This window comes from Salvelinus fontinalis, chromosome 17 (assembly GCF_029448725.1).
Source record: "Salvelinus fontinalis isolate EN_2023a chromosome 17, ASM2944872v1, whole genome shotgun sequence".
Lineage (NCBI taxonomy): Eukaryota > Metazoa > Chordata > Actinopteri > Salmoniformes > Salmonidae > Salvelinus > Salvelinus fontinalis.
Window position 1 is genome coordinate 45,391,076 of NC_074681.1, and position 22,247 is coordinate 45,413,322.

The 22,247-nt window shown below is 45.2% G+C and overlaps 1 protein-coding gene across 1 annotated transcript in view; it reads left to right on the forward strand.

Moving 5' to 3' along the window:
• myo10 (myosin X) overlaps positions 1–22,247 on the forward strand; it is a 262,974-nt gene that overhangs the window by 205,916 nt on the left and 34,811 nt on the right. Inside the window, exons 20-22 of the mRNA XM_055867578.1 lie at positions 9,204–9,328; positions 14,047–14,161; positions 20,195–20,301. Coding sequence (XP_055723553.1) covers positions 9,204–9,328; positions 14,047–14,161; positions 20,195–20,301 — 347 coding nt within the window. The remainder of the gene's footprint in view (positions 1–9,203; positions 9,329–14,046; positions 14,162–20,194; positions 20,302–22,247) is intronic.

Consider the following 22,247-nt stretch of genomic DNA (forward strand, 5'->3'; position numbering starts at 1 on the left):
ACCACCTCCTTAGCTTCTTCAAAATGACCCCTCTCCACATTAATCCCATTGCATTAAGGGGGAGTTCCGGACTAAGGGACAGCTCCGGACTAAGGGCCAGTACCAGGGTAAGGGGCAGTACCAGGGTAAGGGGCAGTACCAGGGTAAGGGGCAGCACCAGGGTAAGAGGCAGCACCAGGGTAAGGGGCAGCTCCGGACTGAGGAATGGCAGCTCCGGACTGAGGAGTGGCAGCTCTGGACTGAGGAATGGCAGCTCCGGACTGAGGAACGGCAGCTCCGGACTGAGGGACTGCAGCTCCGGACTGAGGGACTGCAGCTCCGGACTGAGGGACGGCCCATGGCTGGCTGACAGATCTGGCTGCTCATGGCTGGCTAACGGATCTGGCTGCTCATGGCTGGCTGACTGATCTGGCTGCTCATGGCTGGCTGACGGATCTGGCTGCTCATGGCTAGCTGACGGATCTGGCTGCTCATGGCTAGCTGACGGATCTGGCTGCTCATGGCTAGCTGACGGATCTGGCTGCTCATGGCTAGCTGACGGATCTGGCTGCTCATGGCTAGCTGACGGATCTGGCTGCTCATGGCTAGCTGACGGATCTGGCTGCTCATGGCTAGCTGACGGATCTGGCTGCTCATGGCTAGCTGACGGATCTGGCTGCTCATGGCTAGCTGACGGATCTGGCTGCTCATGGCTGGCTGACGGATCTGGCTGCTCATGGCTGGCTGACGGATCTGGCTGCTCATGGCTGGCTGACGGATCTGGCTGCTCATGGCTGGCTGACGGATCTGGCTGCTCATGGCTGGCTGACTGATCTGGCTGCTCCTGTCTGGTTGGCGGCTCTGGCAGATCCTGTCTGGTTGGCGGCTCTGGCAGATCCTGTCTGGTTGGCGGCTCTGGCAGATCCTGTCTGGTTGGCGGCTCTGGCAGATCCTGTCTGGTTAGCGGCTCTGGCAGATCCTGTCTGACGGACGGCTCTAGCGACTCCTGTCTGGCTGGCGGCTCTAGCGGCTCCTGTCTGGCTGGCGGCTCAGTAGGCTCATGGCAGACGGGCGGCTTTGCAGGCTCATGGCAGACGGGCGGCTTTGCAGGCTCATTGCAGACGGATGGCTCAGATGGCGCTGGGGAGACGGATGGCTCAGATGGCGCTGGGGAGACGGATGGCTCAGATGGCGCTGGGGAGACGGATGGCTCAGATGGCGCTGGGGAGACGGATGGCTCAGATGGCGCTTGGCAGACGGGCAGTTCAGTCATCGCTGTGCAGACGGCAGACTCCTGCCGGCTGAGGCGCACTGTAGGCCTGGTGCGTGGTGCCGGGACTGGTGGCACCGGGCTGGGGACACGCATCTCAGGGCTAGTGCGGGGAGAAGAAACAGGGCATACTGGACCCTGGGAGCGCACATTAGGCCTAGTGCGTGGTGCCGGAACTGGTGGTACCGGGCTGGGGACACGCATCTCAGGTCTAGTGCGGGGAGCAGGAACAGGGCATACTGGACCCTGGGGACGCACATTAGGCCTAGTGCGTGGGGCCGGAACTGGTGGTACCGGACTGGAGACACGCATCTCAGGGCTAATGCGGGGAGCAGCAACAGGACGCACAGGACTCTGGGTACACACAGGAGGCTTGGTGCGTAATTTAGGCACTGGTGGTAAAGGGCTGGAGACACGCACCATAAGGCTAGTGCGTGGAGGAGGCACTGGTTGTACTGGGCTGGGGACCGTCACAGGAGAGTTAGTACATAGGGCTAATATAGGAGGTGCAGGACTAGGAAGGCGTACAGGAGGCCTGGTTCGTGGGACTGTCCTTTCCAGACGGTTAGCACGCACATCAGGACGAGCATGGAGAGCTGACTCAGGTAACCTCACATCCCGCACACGCTCTGTCGAGTGGATCTTGTGCCTCACGCACCAACACAGCAGCTCCCTCATTTCACTCTCTTCCAACCTCCCCAATAAATCCTTAACAGTCTCTGCATCATTCCCATTGCTCCCCTCCAATCTCAGCCCGACTGGCTCAGGTTCCCTCTTAGAGGAAGCACGGGAAGCACGGGAAGTTGACGCAGTTCTCCCATCTGAACTCGCCACATTCCCCATGAGCCCCTCCCCAATAAATTTTTGGGTATTACTCACGGGTCTCCAGCCTTGCTTCCGTGCTGCCTCCTCATATCGCCTCCTCTCGGCTTTCGCTGCCTCCAGCTCTTCACGAGGGAGGCGATATTCTCCAGGTTGATCCCAAGGTCCATCTCCTTCCAATTCTTCCTCCCATCTCCAGAAATCCTGTGTAGGTAGGTCCTGTTGCCGCCTTCCATGCCGCTTGGTCCTATGGTGAGTAATTCTGTCACGATCGTGTGGGGGATTGACGGACCAAAACGCAGCAGTTGGAAAATAAGCCATCTTCTTTTATTTTAAAAGATGACAAAAATAAACACGAAACACTTTAACAAAACGAACAAAACAACAAAACGACCGTGAAGCTACAAACGTTGTGCACATACATACAGGCTACAAACGTTCTACATAGACAATTACTCACAACCAATGAGAGCCTATGGCTACCCTAAATAAGGCTCCCAATCAGAGACAACCGAAATCAGCTGTCTCTAATTGGGAACTCATTCAGGTAACCATAGACTCTCCTAGACAACTAAACATACATAGACAACACTAGACATCTACACTCAACACAAAACCATATACTACACCCCATAACCCCTTTACCATATAAACACCCAAAACCAACAAAACATAAACATTCCCCATGTCACACCCTGACCTAACTAAAATAATAAAGAAAACAAAGAATACTAAGGCCAGGGCGTGACAGTGGTGGTGTTGCTATCTATACAAAAAGTTACCTTTCTGTGTCTCTTAAAGGCTACTTCTAGTCCTAAACTATTTTAATTTCTAGTTTAAACTAGGTTCTACTCTTCAACTAGGTTCTAATTCTAAAGTAACTCATCTGGGAGTCTACCGCCCTCCCTCCACTAAGAAATGGTTGTTAACTAGTCTCACTGACTTAATAGCTTATTTTCTACTTATAAAATGTTTGTCAAAGGTGACTTTAACCTGTCCTGGAGAAACCAAGACTCAGACTGTTTAAAGGATTTTTCTAATAACCTAAATCTCACTCAGTTGATTACCAAGCCCACACGTCCACATCTGAGGGATCCTACTAAATAAACATGAATTGAACTTATGTTTACAACACTCCTGAGAAATGTGTGGCTAATGGGGTTTTCTCCTAGGAAATTAGTGGTCACTGTCCTATTGTTCGTATTATAGATGTTAGGACTGATAAGGCAATAAAACTACTGACCACTCAACTACTGACCACAACTACTGACCACAACCTCACAACTTCTCACCACAACCCCACAATTGCTGACCACATCTAGTGACCACAACCACACAACTACTGACAACAGCCACACAACTTCTGACCACAACCACACAAATACTGACCATAACAACAAAACTACTGGCCTACAACTTTTGACAACATAACTACTGACCACAACCACACAACTTTAGACCACAATCACACAACTGCTGACCACAACTACTGACCACAATCACACAACTACTAACAACAACCACACAACTTCATAACACACAACTACTGACCCCAACTACTGACCACAACCACACAACTTCGTAACACACAACTACAGACCATTAACACTGACCACACCGACTGACTCGACTACTGAACAACTCCTGACCACAGCCACACAACTACTGACTACAACTACTGACCACAACCACACAACCACACAACTACTGGCTACAACTACTGACCACAACTACTACACCACAACTACTGACCACAATTACTGTCCACAATCATATATCTACTGACCACAACCACACAATCACTGACCACAGCTACTGTCTACAACCACAAAACTTATGACCACAACTGCTGACCATAACCACCCAATGGCTGACCACAATTAATGAAGACAACCACTAAACTACTGACCACAACCACATGACTACTGACCACAACAACATAACTTTGTAACACACAACTACTGACCACAGCCATACAACTTCTCACCACAACCACACAACTACTGACCACAATAACACCACCAAACACCAGGAAGCAACCTGGTGATATCCTGAACTTTGCCCCAGGAAAACACAGTCCTTGACCCAGGTACAGAATAATGTGCACCATAGAACTATCACAATCGCCGAAATGTTCCGACCTCTGCCATGTCTCGTAGCAGATTGAGAGGCCAGAGCCACATATCTTACCCGAGAGGAGGGCCGCTGAACCACCCGCTGTGTGCAGGCCGCAACAGCCAGGGGAGGGGCACAGGGGTCCAAGCAGTTGATTCACTAGGACAGTAGCTTTCACAGCCATGGAGGGAACATCTACGTCCCCGGTAGAAGACAGACGGGACAGGGGCTCAAAGCGATTTGAGTCTTAAATCCGTACGCAGGGTAACAAGGCAGGCGCGCCGAGAACGATTCTTCTCTTTCTTTCTGGTTCCGAAAACACATCAATTCACACTCACCTGGAGTTGAACAATGAACAGACATTATCTGGTTCAAGCTAGTAGAGGGGTACAATGGCGGAAACGGATCATATCCCAGGAAGGTCCCATTATAATCCTCTTGGATGTTTTGATAGGAAGCATTTAAAGATGCCGATAGTCTCATAGAATCCTTATACAATTCAAGCCTTATTCAGTTCAATAATCCTTTCTTTAGCTGCATCGAGTTCAATACATTTTTCACACATGAAGGTATCCATCTGACCTTTCCCGTTGACATCTGCAAACATGTCGCAGATCGTACACTTAATAGCGTGTGAGTCCCCAGCAGATTCAAAAGAGTTTTCACTGCATAACACCTTCAGTCCAAGGGAACAAACATTGCCCGCCTCCGCCATAATATCCATGTAGATCTTAGTGAATTGACTGTTTCTCCATGTAACCCACATACAAATTAGCATAGTTAGGAGCCATGGGGGATTCCATAGCAGTACCCTTAATCTGGATAAAGAAATCGTTTTGAAACATAAAATAGTTATGTGTGAGTACTATTTCAGACAATGTTACAATGCATGCACTGGAGGGTAACTCGTTTGGGTCGCGTTTCAAAATAAAGTATTCCATGGCTTCAATGCCTGCCCAATACATTGATTCATTCTACGTGGGTATGCTAGTGTGGATATTGGAACATAGTCCTACTTGAGTCAACCATGTTTGAAAATAAACAGCTTTTGTTCCCAGATGCCCGCTCCTCTTGTTTCCAGAGTGCACTGCTTTTGTCCAGTATTCCCTTTCCCCCCCCTGTGCGCACACACAAACACACAGGCAAAGACATGCACACACACATATGTACTTATATAGAACACACACACACAGGCACAAAAATGTTCACTCACACATACACACACACTTTCCCCCACCCTCCCCAATAGTCCCTACAAGTGGCCGCCCATACAAATTAGCCTCAGCATGGGATGCATCTCCATGGTAACCGCCCCCACACATAAAGAGGAGCAGAGCTGGCAAAATGCTTTGTTCATTCTCTGCTTGTGTTTAATCTTGTGTGTGTGTGTTGGAGAGAGAGACCCAGCTTTTAGGAACTTCTGTCATCTTTCTCTCTACCTTGATACGGACCTCTTGGCTTATTGTTAGAGATGGAATGAGAGACTACGCTGCATTGCATGGTAAGAGGCAATGTAGTTTAAATGGAAAGCGTTATCGCTCGGCTAGTGTGCATTAGGCTTTGTTTGTGGTACTGGAGTATGTTTTACCTGAAAGATTGGCTTTCGTGGTGGATTGGAAATGGAAGACTGAAAAGGTGCACGGTACAGTGTTGGCATGGCGAAGGGCTTTCTTGTTGCATTTGCTAGCTATAGTTATTGATTGTTGTGCCATCACATTCATTATCTAGGGCTAGCATTTTTTTTGGCGAGGACACAGCATTTGATTGGCTGGCGAAAGGGACAACTCTTCTGATATTGCCAATTATATGTCATTATTAGATGTGTATTGGTTGTGTGCTGTTGCAGTCCATTGATTTTGCTCACGGCATGACCAAAATGAATTGATAAGGAGATTGATAAAAAATGTGACATTTCGGTTAAAAACAAAACAGAGGTGTCACCACAGCTCACTCTATTATTCATCTCTGAACCTTTGAAATGCACTGCTCTTTGGGACACTGTTAGTTTAAACAATGCACAATTTATATGTGTGATGCTTTTTGCAAACCTAGTTTTTACCAATGTTTGATTTTTGGGTTATTTACAGAGAGAAAATACCTGTTGATATTCTCATCAACTGCGATGATGGATTCTCTTATTGATTCTATTTACAATCATTGATATAATACTGTATGTATACTAATAATTCAGCTTTTTGTTGCTCTACGTATGATGATTTGTAAGGGGGTGGGGGGACATGCTTTCCTCTTTCTTGTCCGTATTTGACTTTTCCCTCAGAGTTCCCAACCCCCATGACCACCTGTACACACCCTCTTTTGTCCAACTGAATGACCAGCTTGGTCTTTGGTGAGACATTTGGTGTGAAGAGATAAGGTTTTGCTTTCTCAGACTATACGTTCCCTTCAGAGAGAGAGAGGCCGTGGCTGATGCTGTTGTGCTTGTTTGTAATCATGCCTACTGATTCAAGTTTGGGAACTTTGACTGGAAGATTCTGGATCTAGATTTACATTCACATGCTAGATTTTTAAAGGTGCAATATGTCACTTTAATTGACGGGCAAAAGGGCTGACCCTGCACTTTTTTGTAAAGAGGTTGTGGGTCTTCTGGTCTATAAGAATTATTATTATAATTTTTTTGCCTTTTGGCCAATTGTGTTAATGTAGCGCCCCTGAAGTGAGGGATAAGCGCCACTGAAGTGAGGGATGTAGCGCCCCTGAAGTGAGGGATGTAGCGCCACTGAAGTGAGGGATGTAGCGCCCCTGAAGTGAGGGATGTAGCGCCCCTGAAGTGAGGGATGTAGCGCCCCTGAAGTGAGGGATGTAGCGCCACTGAAGTGAGGGATGTAGCGCCACTGAAGTGAGGGGTGTAGCGCCCCTGAAGTGAGGGATGTAGCGCCCCTGAAGTGAGGGATGTAGCGCCCCTGAAGTGAGGGATGTAGCGCCCCTGAAGTGAGGGGTGTAGCGCCCCTGAAGTGAGGGGTGTAGCGCCCCTGAAGTGAGGGGTGTAGCGCCCCTGAAGTGAGGGGTGTAGCGCCCCTGAAGTGAGGGGTGTAGCGCCCCTGAAGTGAGGGGTGTAGCGCCCCTGAAGTGAGGGATGTAGCGCCCCTGAAGTGAGGGATGTAGCGCCCCTGAAGTGAGGGATGTAGCGCCCCTGAAGTGAGGGATGTAGCGCCCCTGAAGTGAGGGATGTAGCGCCCCTGAAGTGAGGGATGTAGCACCCCTGAAGTGAGGGGTGTAGCGCCCCTGAAGTGAGGGATGTAGCGCCCCTGAAGTGAGGGGTGTAGCGCCCCTGAAGTGAGGGATGTAGCGCCCCTGAAGTGAGGGATGTAGCGCCCCTGAAGTGAGGGATGTAGCGCCCCTGAAGTGAGGGATGTAGCGCCCCTGAAGTGAGGGATGTAGCGCCACTGAAGTGAGGGATGTAGCGCCCTCACTGAGGGAATTAAAACAAAAGAGACAGAATGCACCTTTTACCGGGTTAGTTCTGAGTGTGCCGTAGGCCTACAGTAGTTGTTTCATATACATGGTGTAGCTCTTGCTCTCCCTGAGCCCATACTCACTATCTGTTTAGATATAGGAACTGAATGTCAGAGAGAGTAGCCCACTGTGACTTCTTGAAATGACAGCTGTGGGGTTAAAATCAGACTGAGGGAAAATAAAGAGTACTTTATTAGAGTAAAATTTGCAACACAGAGAGCGGGAAAGAGAGATATGACCTACAACAGAGGCAGCTCTCTGACAAACAAGCAATGTTTCAAATGTCAGAAAGTGACAGAGGAAGAGAGAGCGGGAGAGCAAAAGAGAGACAGAAAGAGAGGGCAGCTGTCGGACAGACCAACTGCTTTTTAAAATCAGAGACTTAAAAACAGATGGAAGAGAGGCAGAGCGATATACAAAGAGAGGTAGCACATCTGACATACAGACAATCGGGTTGGTCAAAACCTGACAACGACAGTCAGTCAGGAAAAGAAAGAAAGAAAGAGTCAGACGGCAGCTTCCTATGACACGGGGCTTTGTGACACAACGACGGCTGGTCCGGCTCATTATGCAAATACAATTATGCTAATTAGGTGTCCCCCTAGCCTATTGCTCTTACAGGGCGTCATTCAGCCAGTGATCTGTGTCCATTGGTGAATCTGATCACTTCTTCTCTTGGCCAGAATGGGTCTATCTAGATCTCTGCCCTTTCAATGAAATTGAAATAAAAGGGGCAATACATGGGGTATGAAAGCGCCCTCTTATTGCTACCCCCCTACGCCCACTGAGGTTAAGGGTGAGGGGTACCACATAATGACTTCCACTAGGCTTTCGCTCACACACTCCCCTTCCTTCCCCCAATGCTTTCGTATCTGTTGCTGGGTGGAGACGTCTCTCAATGGTCGAGCAAATGAAAGGGCTTTGATTTGTAAATGACAGATGTGCCTGTGTGCGCGTGCCTGTTTCGTGTTAAAGGGCTTAGATGTGCATCGTATGAGGGTCTGAATGGAGGATTTACAATAGGGGTCTGTGTGAGAGTTGTGGACATCATCAGTCATGTCATCTCAACTTGTTCGATTTGTGACATTTGTTAAGAAGTCAGGGCTGTGCCTCTGGTGGTCTCAAACTAAACGTATGTATTTTCTTAACACACACATATGAAAACTGGTTTTCCAGTTGCCTAATGACATCGGATGTATTGTCTGTGACAATGGTGTTATAAAAAGCACTCTACAAGTACCACGTCATCTGATTGAGCGACTTATCGAGGAAGAGTTACATGAGTACGACTGCATGTAAGCGCCAAATCATTTCGGATTTGTCAATACTAGGTTATGTTGACATAACTAATAGCGACTGGGTTCAAGGTTTCCCTCTGCACGGTGTGTGCCAACTCATCTGCTGCACTACTCATGTGTAACGTCAAAAGAACACACCAAAACAGTATGTACAGCACCCGCCTGAGTGATGCGATGTGGCTGCCATTTTGTGCCCAAGCAACCACCGCAGTATTACTTATTTCCGTCCACTTTCCTGCCCTCAGATGCCTGAGCAGTTTGACCAGACGGTGGTGCTGAACCAGCTCAGATACTCAGGGATGCTGGAGACGGTAAAGATCCGCCGTACAGGCTTCCCCATCAGGAGACCTTTCCAAGACTTCTGTACCAGGTGAGTACAGAGCTGGGGCCGTATGTGTTCAAGTGTTTTATAGTAGAAGTGCTGATCTAGGATCAGCTTTCCCCTGTCCAGTTATTCTTATTCAAGTTATCTAAAAGGCTAAACGGATCGTAAACCAGCACCCTAACTCTGAGATTAGGGCTGTTATGGTGACCATATTACCGCCACACCGACAGTCAGGAGTCATGACCACAGTCAAATTCCACATGACTGTTGAGTCACGGTAACTAGGGTTCTCCAAAACTGTGCTCTGATGCCTCTGATTGTCGTTAGTAGCCTACCAAACTTGCTAACGGACAGTTGCTAATGCTAATGGGTCTCTATTGTCCCTTTATCATTGAAAGTCTGCTGTCAATTTGTCTACTGTGAAATAGCATTGTATCTGGTCAAACACATTTTCCCCAAAAGTTTACTAAGGGTTGGTAACAGGCTGATTGGTCAGCTATTTGAGCCAGTAAAGGGGGCTTTACTATTCCTGGGTAGCAGAATTACTTTTGCTTCCCTCCAGGCCTGAGGGCACACACTCTCTAGTAGGCTTAAATTGAAAATATGGCAAATAGTGGCAATATCATCAGTAATTTTCCATCCAAGTTGTCAGACCCCGGTGGCTTGTCATTGTTGATTGACAACAATATTTTTTTCACCTTTTCCACACTCACTTCATTTGTAATTGTAATTCAAAATTACAATTCTTGTCTTTCATTATTTGGTCAGATATACTTGGATATGTAGTGTCAGCGTTTGTTGCTGGCATGTCATGCCTAAATTTGCTAATCTTGACAAATAATAAATTATTAATTCAGTCATTTTTTTGATGAATGATCCAATGAATGATGGAGCTGAGTTCGCTTTTTTCCCCAAAATGTCATTTAAGGTGCTCCAAAGCTTTTTACTATCATTCTTTATATCATTTATCTTTGTTTCATAGTATAGTTTCTTCTTCTTTTTATTATGTTTAGTCACAAGATTTCTCAATTTGCAGTACGTTTGCCAATCGGTTGTGCTGCCAGACTTATTTGCCATTCCTTTTGCCTCATCCCTCTCAACCATACAATTTTTCAGTTCCTCATCAATCAAAGGGGATTTAACTGTTTTTACAGTAATTTTCTTAATTAATGGGTGCATGCTTATTAGTAACTGGAATAAGCAATTTTATAAATGTGTCAAATGCAGTTGCTTGACATTACACAACACAGACCAACAAATATTCCTTACATCAACAACATAGGAATCACTTAAACACTTTATTAGGCCCAGCCTTTGGATTTGGTTTTCCTAGATATAGCTATTATATTGTGACCACAACATCCAATGGATTTGAATACTGCTTTAAAGAAAATGTCCGCAGCATTAGTAGAGATGTGATCAATACATGTTGACGATTTCATTCCTGTGCTGTTTGTAACTACCCTGGTAGGTTGACTGTTAATCTGAACCAGGTTGCAGGCACTGGTTACAGTTTGAAGTTTTTTCTTGAGTGAGCAGCTTGATGAAAGCCAGTCAACATTGAAGTCACCAAGAAAATATACCTCTCTGTTGATATCACATACACTATCAAGCATTTCACACATTTATCCAGATACTGACTGTTAGCACTTGGTGATGTATAGCAGCTTCCCACAAGAATGGGCTTTAGGTGAGCCAGATGAACCTGTAGCCATATTAATTCAACACTATTTAACATGAGATCCTCTCTAAGCTTTACAAGAATGTGGTTCTTAATATAGACCGCAACACCATCCCCATTGGTATTTCTGTATTTTCTGTAGATGTTATAACCATGTATTGCTACCACTATATCATCAAAGGTTAATGAAGTCAATAATTTGCTAGTGAATCTAGTTTCAGAGATTGTCAGAATGTGAATGTAATCTGTTACTAGCAAGTTATTGACTTCATTAACCTTGTTTCTTAGGCTACATATGTTAGCACTTTTCTGGGATGTTTGACTGTTTTCATTGCTTTACTGGGAAGTTTAGCAGAAGTAGAAATGCTCGTGTTATTTATGTCAGTGCGGGGTGAGCTGCACACAGTGGACTTCCTACTAGGGCACACCGCCTCAGTATTAATAGTATAAATCGGATTCATAGGCACATGATTACTGCGTACAATAGCTGTAGGATCAGCAGAGGCATTCAGGACGGTAAGAGGGACATAAATTAGGTTACTTACATTGTGTCTACCAACGCCCCCTGGGATAATGTACATTTGCTGAAGCATTATGACAACTCAGGGACACAATGGTAGGATTAACTGAGCTGGGCTTGGGTCGTTGATAAGTCATTGTCTCAACGCAGCCTTATAATGCTGTGTATGGATACAGGAACCCAAAGGATTTGGGTGGATCCCATCCTCCTTATAATACAAGCTTTGTTTCCAGAAGGTATCAGAAATTGTCATTAAATGTTACGCCCACAGAGCTGCAATAGTCTCGTAGCCAGTTATGGAGGGCTAAACGTCTGCTGAACCGTTCAATGCCACGATTTAAGGAAGGCAGAGGGACAGATATTAAGGGGTGTTTGTTGGTGTCAAGCAGTGACCCAATCAGTTTGTTAAAACCCATCTTCAGCTGTTCAGAGCTGCCCTTCATAATGCCATTGAATCCCACATGAACTATGATAGACTCCATTTCCTGATGCTGGTTTTAAACGTTTGGTAGCAGCTGATTGATGTCACGTACTCGTGCTCCTAGATAGCACAACGTTTTTGCTCCTGGGACTGAGACATTTCGTACCATTGAACTGCACAGCACAACGGCCGGAACAGGGAAAAGAGAAATCCGCTCATTCCTAACCCTCACACAATTTGTTGAAGCAGGATAGAGTACGCCCGCTGCTCTTGGCGATTGGTTCAGATCTCCCACAGCAGGCAGTGCCCCGTCAGATCCAGAGAGCGGGAAAGGAGCCGAACTCGACGAAGCCGCTGCCGGAGTCAGCGTAGTTGGAGTCAGTACCGCCGTCGCAGACACAGGCAATCCCAGCATTGAAAGGGCAGGTAGATCAGGCACCAGTGCAGCAAAGCTATTGCTTATGTCAATCTGCTCCGAACCTCTCGCAGTCACTCCCGTCCGCTTAGCAGCATGCCGTTGCCGTCGGTTTCCACGACTTGTGACATGGGACCAGCGCTGACTGGAACAATCTTCTCGCTGTTCTCCGTCTACTTCACTACAAGATGGAGGAGGAGAAGCAGATGGAGATGACTTCCTTGGCAGGCAAGTTCCAGGTAGCACAGGGCATTCGAATAGGGACAGATGACAAGGCGGGGAAACATCCATCGGGCCCGAGCGGCGTCCAGCCATAGGAGTTGAGAATGTTCGCGACAGGAAATGACATGATACAGGAGGGCCTGTTTCTTTGTTAACTGCTCAACACAGAATAGATGCAAAAACATTTGCGGAAAAATATCCGTTCTATTTTATTCAGTTATGTTCAATTATATTGTTCTCACTATAAAATAATATGCCACAGGAATTAGAAGCAAATCTTGCCTACTAAATGAACTAGTGTAACCCACAGCCATATGGCATAGCCAGGTCAGGTTAACATAAGGAAGAATTTTTTTTACCCACTTTTTCTCCCCAATTTGATCACGATCTTGTCTCATCACTGCATCTCCCAAACAGGCTCGGGAGAGGCAAAGGTCGAGTCATGCGTTCTCCGAAACCGTGCTTCTTAACACCCGCTCACTTAACCCGGAAGCCAACTGCACCAATGTCGGAGGAAACACTGTTCAACTGACGACCGTAGTCAGCCTGCAGGCGCCCGGGCCACGAGGGCGGACTAGAGCGTGATGAGCCAAGTAAAGCCCCCCCCCCCGGCCAAACCCTCCCCTAACCCGGATGACGCTGGGCCAATTGTGGGCCGCCCTATGGGACTCCCGGTAATGGCCTGTAATGACACAGCCTGGGATCGAACCACCGGCTGTAATAACAGTGCCTTAGACCGCTGCGCCTATCGGGAGGCCCCAGAATATGTTATTCTGTTCTTCTGAAATATGCAACATTTTCTTCATATCATAATGTTTATTTAGACCTGCCTAAAATAAATAATGGGTTTACTGTGATGGTGTAGGCTATATTAAATGAATTTATTAGACTTTTTAAAATGTAGATGTTCCAAAGGTCCGCATCAGTGGATTGTAGCCTATGCATGGAAGCAGGAGATACTAAATGTGTTTATCTTAATTAACGGTCAATTACCGTGAAGCAGTTATTTGAATGACAATCACTGGTTGACAAAATGTCACAGCCCTATCTGAGACGATTGTATGCTGTTTTCCTTCCACTTGACTATCAATTATTTTACAATACAGTACGTTCTTCTACGAGTTACATCCGAAGATTTTAATACATTATGAAAATGGATACATCACAATTGTAAAAATGTAAAAAATACCTGGAGCCACAGTGTCCTTTTTGGAGGCATGACGTTATGGTAGCTAGGAAAGAAGTGTAGGAACAGTAACTGTGAAGAATATGTAAATAGCTCCAGCTAGCTAGGAAGCTAACTTGGCTAACGGTGGGGCGAAAACAATTCACATATTTACTTTAAATGAACTACCACACCCTCTCTCTTTGCTTGCAACTGCAACGATGTTTCATCTCCCGAAAACTGACAACGGGAATGTTTATATTTTGACATATTTTGCGTACCAATTGATTCCGAGCCATGTATACGCTAACATTCCATTCGGTCCCATCCCTTTCTTAGGTACAAGGTGTTAATGAGGACTGTGTCTACACCAGAAGACCCAAGGGGACGGTGCGTCCAGTTACTCCACCTCTACGACAGCACCAGTGCAGAATGGGAGATGGGGAAGACCAAGGTGAGAGATGACCCGGCCAATGTTGTTTTAGCCTAGAAATTAGGTTTAGCTGCATTCATTGTTTGCAGGGAACATGACAAGATAACTGGTGACTATAGGCCCCTCCCTAAAACATGTTTTACCATGTTTTAGGCAAGGAAACATAGAAAAGGGAAACGTGCTAGATATGGTATAACCTAGGATACAGTGTATCCTTAACATAGTAATGATTCAAAGGGATTTGAATTATAGAATTCAATAGAAAGCGAGAGAGAGAGAGAGTGTGTGTCTGTCTGTGCACATAGATTTGTTTGTATGTACCTACAGTATACAGTATGTGTTTCCTTGTTTAGATCACCCTCATGAAATATTACCTTTGCAGACAATAGGCTAACCAGGATAAATAAGGAGACAGGATCAAAATTCTGTTTGACTTTTCTTTAATGGATTAGGCAAAGATTCATGTTCAAACCATTCAAATTTAGACTCAACGCAGCGCCGGCGCAGGATACCCTGGACCGAAACGGGGCACCGGAGACCAAATGCGCTGCGCAGGCACAATCCGCCCTGGCTGGATGCCCACTCTCGCATGGCACTTGCGGGGGGCTGGCATATAGCACTCCGGGCTTTGAGCGCGCACTGGCGACACCGTGCGCTTCATCACATAACACGGTGTCTGACCAGTGCCACGCTTCTTCCGGTAAGCACGGGGAGTTGGCTCAGGTCTCTCGCCAGACTCCGCCAATCTCCCCGTGTGCCCCCCCCCCCCAAAAGAATTGGGGGCTGCCTCTCGTGCCTGTTGCGCTGCCGTGCTAACTCCTCATAGTGTCTCCGCTCAGCCTTCGCTGCCTCCAATTCCTCCTGCGGACGGCGATACTCCCCAGCCTGTGCCCTGGGTCCCTTTCCGTCCAAAATCTCCTCCCATGTCCATGAGTCCAGATAACGCTGCTGCTCCTCACCACGCTGCTTGGTCCGTTTGTGGTGGGTAGTTCTGTCACGATCGTCGTATAGAGGAGAAGATGAGGACCAAGGTGCAGCGTGGTGCGTGTTCATATTTAATTTAATAACAACCGAACACTAAACACGAAAATGACAAAAAGAATAACCGAAACAGTTCTGTCTGGTACAGATACAAAACAAAAAACAACTACCCACAAACACTGGTTGGAACAGGCTACCTAAGTATGGCTCCCAATCAGAGACAACGATAGACAGCTGCCTCTGATTGGGAACCACACCAGGCCAAACACATAGAAACACAACAACATAGAAAAAAGAACATAGACTGCCCACCCTAGTCACACCCTGGCCTAACCAAAATAGAGAATAAAAAGCCTCTCTATAGCCAGGGCGTGACAGAGGTTGTTTGGGGATGCTGTCCAAAGTAGGTGGTAAACTCCATCTAAGGCTAAATATCGGCACGAGATATCGGCACGGCACAATGTCAATATGTTTTCCAGCTTGGTCAATAAACATGACAAAATTGTTATAAAACTTATGAAACGTTTAGTTAACAATGTTATTTCCCTATTTTGATACTTGCATTGCACTTTTGCACATTACAAACCTTTATAAACAGGACAAATTTAGAGACAGAAAAAGCATGTGGCTTCCATTTTGGCTGAAGAAGAGAGTGTAAGAGGTGAAAGGTCAGAGTGATGGCACTTTGTGCACACACACCATCCCACAATTCCATGGGCAGAGACAGAGATGTTGTCACTGCTTGAGGGAGACTGCAAGTATTGTATGCAGATGTCCGGCCCCCTAGTAAACTCCTTACCAACCTGTCAGGGCACAGGTCAGAGAGAGTTTGAGAGGCAGGTTTATGGTACCCCCTAGAATCTCAGGCTCAGGCTGTGAGGGATGGGGAGTGGATTGCAGCTCAGGGTTGTGAGGTGCTCCTAAGAGTCACTGGCAGGGAATTGGAAACACAAATTTAACACAATGTAATAATTCCATGCGGAAGCGTACAGAAATAAACGAATTAATTGAACCAGCACCAGAGCAAAAATGACTGTAAGTGGAAGTTAGCAATCCAGAACGTTCGCCATCAAAGTGGAAAGTAAACAGAATCGTAGTAAATTTCAGCTAACTACTCAGCAAACACTTAGCATAACTGCTTTACTTTCATTTCAACATTTAATTATCTACAGCCACTTTATTACTTTATTTCCCTACTGCTGGTCACATTTTCAATGCTAATCCTGTATAATCAGCCACAGCGCTGGTCCGATGAATGTGTTAGTTTTCTAACACTCCACATGGAATTATTACGCTGTCTTAACCTGTATTTCTTCGACCTTATTTTTTTGTTTTGAATGTGCAAATGTACAATATCAGTCACTAAATAGTGAACATAAAGGTTAACTAAATGTTTCATTAGGTTTTTTTTTTAAGATTTCACCAGAAAGTGATGTCACACTGACCTTTCACCTCTCAAACTCTCCTCTGCAGCCAAAATGGAAGCCTCATGCTAATTCTGTCTCTTCATTTGTAGTGTTTATAAAGGTTTGTAATGTGCAAAAGTGCAATGTCAGTCTCAAAATAGTGAAATCACATTGTTAACTAAATGTTTAATACATTTTATGGCGATCTTGTAAAGTTAATTGACCGAGATGGAAAACTGTTGACATTGTGACAGTGTTCCACTAGCTACATTAGTGAAAAATTGGAAAATGCTAACTATGTAGCTAGTTTTACCACCCTATGTTAGTCAATTTTACTAACTAGTAAAATAGTACCAATAGTTATAGAATTTGAATGGTTAGAATATTATTCTTTGTCAAATCCATTAAAGAAATGTCAAACTGAAAAATGTTCTCCTTATTTCTCCTGGTTTCCTACTGTTTTCAAAGGTTGTTACATTGTAAACACAAAGTAATAAAACATGTCACTTCACTTTACATTAAGTTGCTTGCTCTTGGGTAGAACATTGTAAATACATGTATATCCCTTGTAACAACATTGTAACAACAGAGATGGTTGTTAAAGATTGTTCCAATGTAACTTAAAGGGTTATACCTGATGTTCTCCTGTCTCCTAATTTCTCCTGCAAAGGTTGTTACATTCCAGCTACATAGTAATTATAAAGGTTATGCCTCTCCTGGGTTTCACTTTACATTAAGTTGCTTGCTACTGGGTAGGTACCTGGTAATAACAAGTATATCCTATGTAACTACATTGTTCTTACATTACCCTTGATTCGGTACAGCTTTTGAGCCAGGTCAGAAATAATCACATTTAAAATGACCTGTAGTTAATGACAGGGTGTGCCTTGTTACAGTTGTTGTTACGGGGTCCTGGCTTATTTATCAACCCTGGTATTATATGTGGATCCGATTTGTAGTGGCACCTTGTAGTTGCACGTAAGGTCAGATTTTGGTTTGTGTTATTAACATGGTAATTCATATAGGTGACTTTCATGTAGTTACAAAACATGAGTTACTTAGTGGAACCAGAAAATGTGGAATAACATCAGTAACTACACAGGTGGAATAACCTTCAGCAAGTGGAGGTGTAATTACACATTCCTTGTTCCAATTGTGAAATAACGGATAGCGCTACAACCTTATTGCCATGTAATTACGTCGTACCAAGTCTGGAACCAACCCTGAACAGCTTCCACCCCCAAGCCATAAGACTGCTAAATAGTAAGTTAAATAGATACCCAAATAGCTACTCGGACTACCTGCATTGACCCCCTTTTTGCACTAACTTTTTTGAGTCGTCACATGCTGCTTCTATCATTTATTATCTATAATGCTGCCTTGTCACTCTATTGTCACTCCGGTGTCCACATCACCAACAAACTATCACGGTCCAAACACACCAAGACAGTGGTGAAGAGGGCACGACAAAACCTATTCCCCCTCAGGAGACTGAAAAGATTTGGCATGGGTCCCCAGATCCTCAAAAAGTTATACAGCTGCACCATCGAGAGCATCCTGACTGGTTGCATCACTGCCTGGTACGGCAACTGCTCGGCCTCCGACCGTAAGACGCTACAGAGGGTAGTGCGAACGGCCCAGTACATCACTGGGACCAAGCTTCCTGCCATCCAGGACCTCTATCCAGACGGTGTCAGAGGAAGGCCCAAGAAATTGTCAAAGACCCCAGTCACCCAGGTCATAGACTTTTCTCTCTGCTACCGCACAGCAAGTGGTACCGGAGTGCCAAGTTTAAGTCCAAAAGGCTTCTTAACAGCTTCTACCCCCAAGTCACAAGACTAAACAATTAATCAAATGGCCACCCGGACTATTTGCGTTGACTTTTGTTTTTACACTACTGCTACTTGCTGTTTATTATCTATGCTTAATCACTTTACCCCCACCTACATTACATGAACCCCCTTTATATAGCCTCGTTATTGTTATTTTATTGTTACTTTTTTTAACAACCCGGGTTGTGTCACAGCCGGCCGCGACCGGGAGACCCATGACCTTCGCCTCTCCCAAGTCCCATGGGCCAAGACTGGAACTACCAATTGGATATCACGAAATTGGGGAGAAAAAGGGGTAAAAAGTACCAAAAAAACAATAAAACTCTACAGCTGTTGTATTTGGCACATGTGACAAATTCTATTGGATTTATTCCTTGGAATATATACACATCTACCTCGATTACCTCATACCCCTGCACATCAACTCGGTACTGGTACCCCGTGTATTTAGTTATCGTTACTCATTGTGTATTTATTATTACGTGTTTTTGCTTTTCTATTATTTCTCAATGTTCTTTCTCTGTGCATTGTTTGTAAGTAAGCATTTCACTGTTAGTCTACACCTGTTGTTTATGAAGCATGTGACAAATACAATTTGATTTGAATAACATTCATGTACTGTTACTACTGTGTAGTTACATAGTAAAACTGGCAACTTAATGTACAGTGTTACCTAACATGCATTGATGAGACATTCTATCCTATATCTCAATACCTTGTTTAATGTAGTTCTAGTTCTGTTATAATCTTCACCCGGCACAGCCAGAAGAGGACTGGCCACCCCTCATAGCCTGGTTCCTCTCTAGGTTTCTTCCTAAGTTTTGGCCTTTCTAGGGAGTTTTTCCTAGCCACCGTGCTTCTACACCTGCATTGCTTGCTGTTTGGGGTTTTAGGCTGGGTTTCTGTACAGCACTTCGAGATATTAGCTGATGTACGAAGGGCTATATAAAATAAACTTAATTGATTGATTGAATGTCCCCTCCTATATCATTCACAAGGATAGAGCCAAGCCAAGACAACTTGTTCAGCAATACCCCTGTAATTCTGACATTTCTCCACTGATTCACCTGAGACAACATCCCACATCTACATTTCTACAGTCTCTAATTGGCTTAACCTCAAGGCCCACAATTGAGGTTGGTTTCCCTATAGAAATGGAAGACAGCTTGGGTCTTAAAAAGGGCGGTCGGACTGCCCGTAGATTAGACCATTCCGAAACGGAGAGACTAAATGCCTCGCCCTCGTTATTTTTGCAGCCTTTAACGGTGGCTCCCGCAGTTTGAACAAAATTGTGAGACTCGAACAAAAGAGTGAATCATTGATTTGATGAACTTTGCGGTGTGTTGGGCTGTGTCGTTCTTCTGTGTTGGGTTTTAAACTGATTTTAGATGTACGTGAGTGTGTTTTTGAAGTTGTCGGCTTATGTATTTGTAGTGGGTCACAATTTATTTTGAGCCTTTTCTCAGGCAGTACGGCTGTTGATTGTCTAGCTATACTGGTCCATGTGTTCAATGGAACGGAATGACATAGAGTTGCATTCAATCAAACATCACTGTTACGAATAATACGTGTTCATTCAGAAAACTGGAACTATCTGCCTATTAGCAGTGTACCTGGTATTTGCAAAGAGCCCAAAACCATTCTACTATGTACAGTACAAAAAAAGTACATTTGTAATATAATGTAAATCTATTATGTAGTGTAGGTTTGATCAAATTGCAGGCAAATGTATTTTTTTTAAATGGATCCCATGGTAACCTTCCTCTTCTCCTTTTTTTCTTCTCCTTTACTGTATCCCCCCTTCCTCTCTTTCCTCCCTCTCTATCCCCCCACAGGTGTTTCTACGGGAGTCTCTGGAGCACAGGTTGGAGAAGCAGCGAGAGTCGGAGGTGCTAAAAGCAGCCATGGTCATCCAGGCTCACGTCATGGGCTACATGGCCAGGTAAACTTGCCACATATCCTGTATGTGCACCAGGTTTGAGGTCATTTCAGTTTAAGTTATACAATTCATGAATCGAAAATTGCTGCCCATAATCTTTTTTCAGTGTATGAATTTACATTTGGAGATTCACTTCCTAAATTGACGAATTGGATGCTGAATTGACCGCAACCCTGATAGGCATATGCCATACAGCGCACACACACACAAGTATGGGTAGCTGCAGCCCAATATGGTGACCGGACTATGGGTGAGTGGGTGTGTCGAAAGGAGTGGGTGTATGGAAAAGCGAATCAGCTAATTGGCCAGATTTGTTGCCACTCAAGATCGTTTTGCGTGGCTGATTGGGCCGAACTACAAGTCCATAATAGGCCACCAGTGCTCTGCCGACTTGAAGTGCTTTCTACTTTGTAGCATGGTCGTGTTTCCGGCAGTAGCTACGTGGTCCTTTAAGATTGTCTAGATCAGAGGTGCACAATTGGCGGACCTCGGTCCAAGTCCGCACCAAGTGAAGGTTCTATCTGGACTTCGTCACATTTCTCAGAAATAATTGTTAAATTAAATACTGATGAAGCAACCCTTTTTTACAATGTACACGTACTGAGCTGGCTCAGCACAGCTGGGAAGGTTCTAGACAGCGCCCCATTCTACTGTGTGTTGTCCAATCACGTGCGTTATTTAAATCACGTCACGAAACTCAGCCAATCAAAGCGAATGTTTACAATGCATGTTAGGAGACTGATGTTGTCAGAGAGAGAGGCAGCGAGAGAAGCAAAAGCGGAAGCGAGAGGAGAAATTATAGAGTGGCGTGCGCAAAAGTCAGGAAAGTCAATAAAGGAAATTGAGCATTTAAAGAGGAGTGGCGAAACAAATATGCCTTTGTCCTTCCCGCAGCGAATGTCAAACCACTCTGCCTGATATGTTCAGAGACCGTGGCTCCAATAAAAAAGTTCCAACGTGAAGCGCCACTACGTGACAAAGCACAAATCTTTTGAGCAAACATATCCACAGCAGTCTGAGGTGAGGGCACGCCAAATAAACGTACTCAAAGCCCAGTATGATCGGTCCACCAGAGTCCTCTCTGCATTCACTGCCCAACAACGTGCAAACGAATGTTCACTAAAAATAGCTTGGATTTTGGGTCAACACCAAAAGCCATTTGTGGTGATGGAGTGCATGAAAGCTGTTGCTGAAACTTTACTTGACGATAAAACAAAAAGACAAGCTGTGTGAAAAGATCAAGCAAATCCCAATGTCACGTACAGCAACAGCAAGAAAGAGTGAAAAACTAACAGAGGAATTATTAACACAGCTTGATTGAAGCTATTCGGAGTGCACCATGCGTAGCATTAGCTGTTAATGAATCTACTGATGTGAGTGATAATGCCCAGCTTCTGGTGTATGTTAGATTTTACCACACAGGGAAGAAGGAATTCTGTGAAGACCTGTTAGGTGTAACACCACTCGAGACACATGCAAGAAGAAAAAGACATATACAGTGGCTTGTGAAAGTGTTCACCCCGCTTGGCATTTTCCCTATTTTATTGCCTTACGACCTGGAATTAAAATGGGATTTTATGGGGGTTTGTGTCATTTGATTTACACAACATCCCTACCACTTTGAAGATGCAACATATGTTTTATTGTGACACAAACAAGAAATAAGACAAAAAACGGAAAACTTGAGCGTGCGTAGCTATTCACCCCCCCCAAAGTCAATACTTTGTCGAGCAACCTTTTGCAGTGATTACAGCTGCGAGTCTCTTGGGGTATGTCTCTATAAGCTTGGCACATCTAGCCACTGGGATTTTTGCCCATTCTTCAAGGCAAAACTGCTCCAGCTCCTTCACGTTGGATGGGTTCCGCCAGTTTCCAGAGGAAAGGAAGATCTTCAAGGAGACTGTGCACACTTCCCAAAAGTGCAGGAACAGATTCAGGGTGAGAGAGAT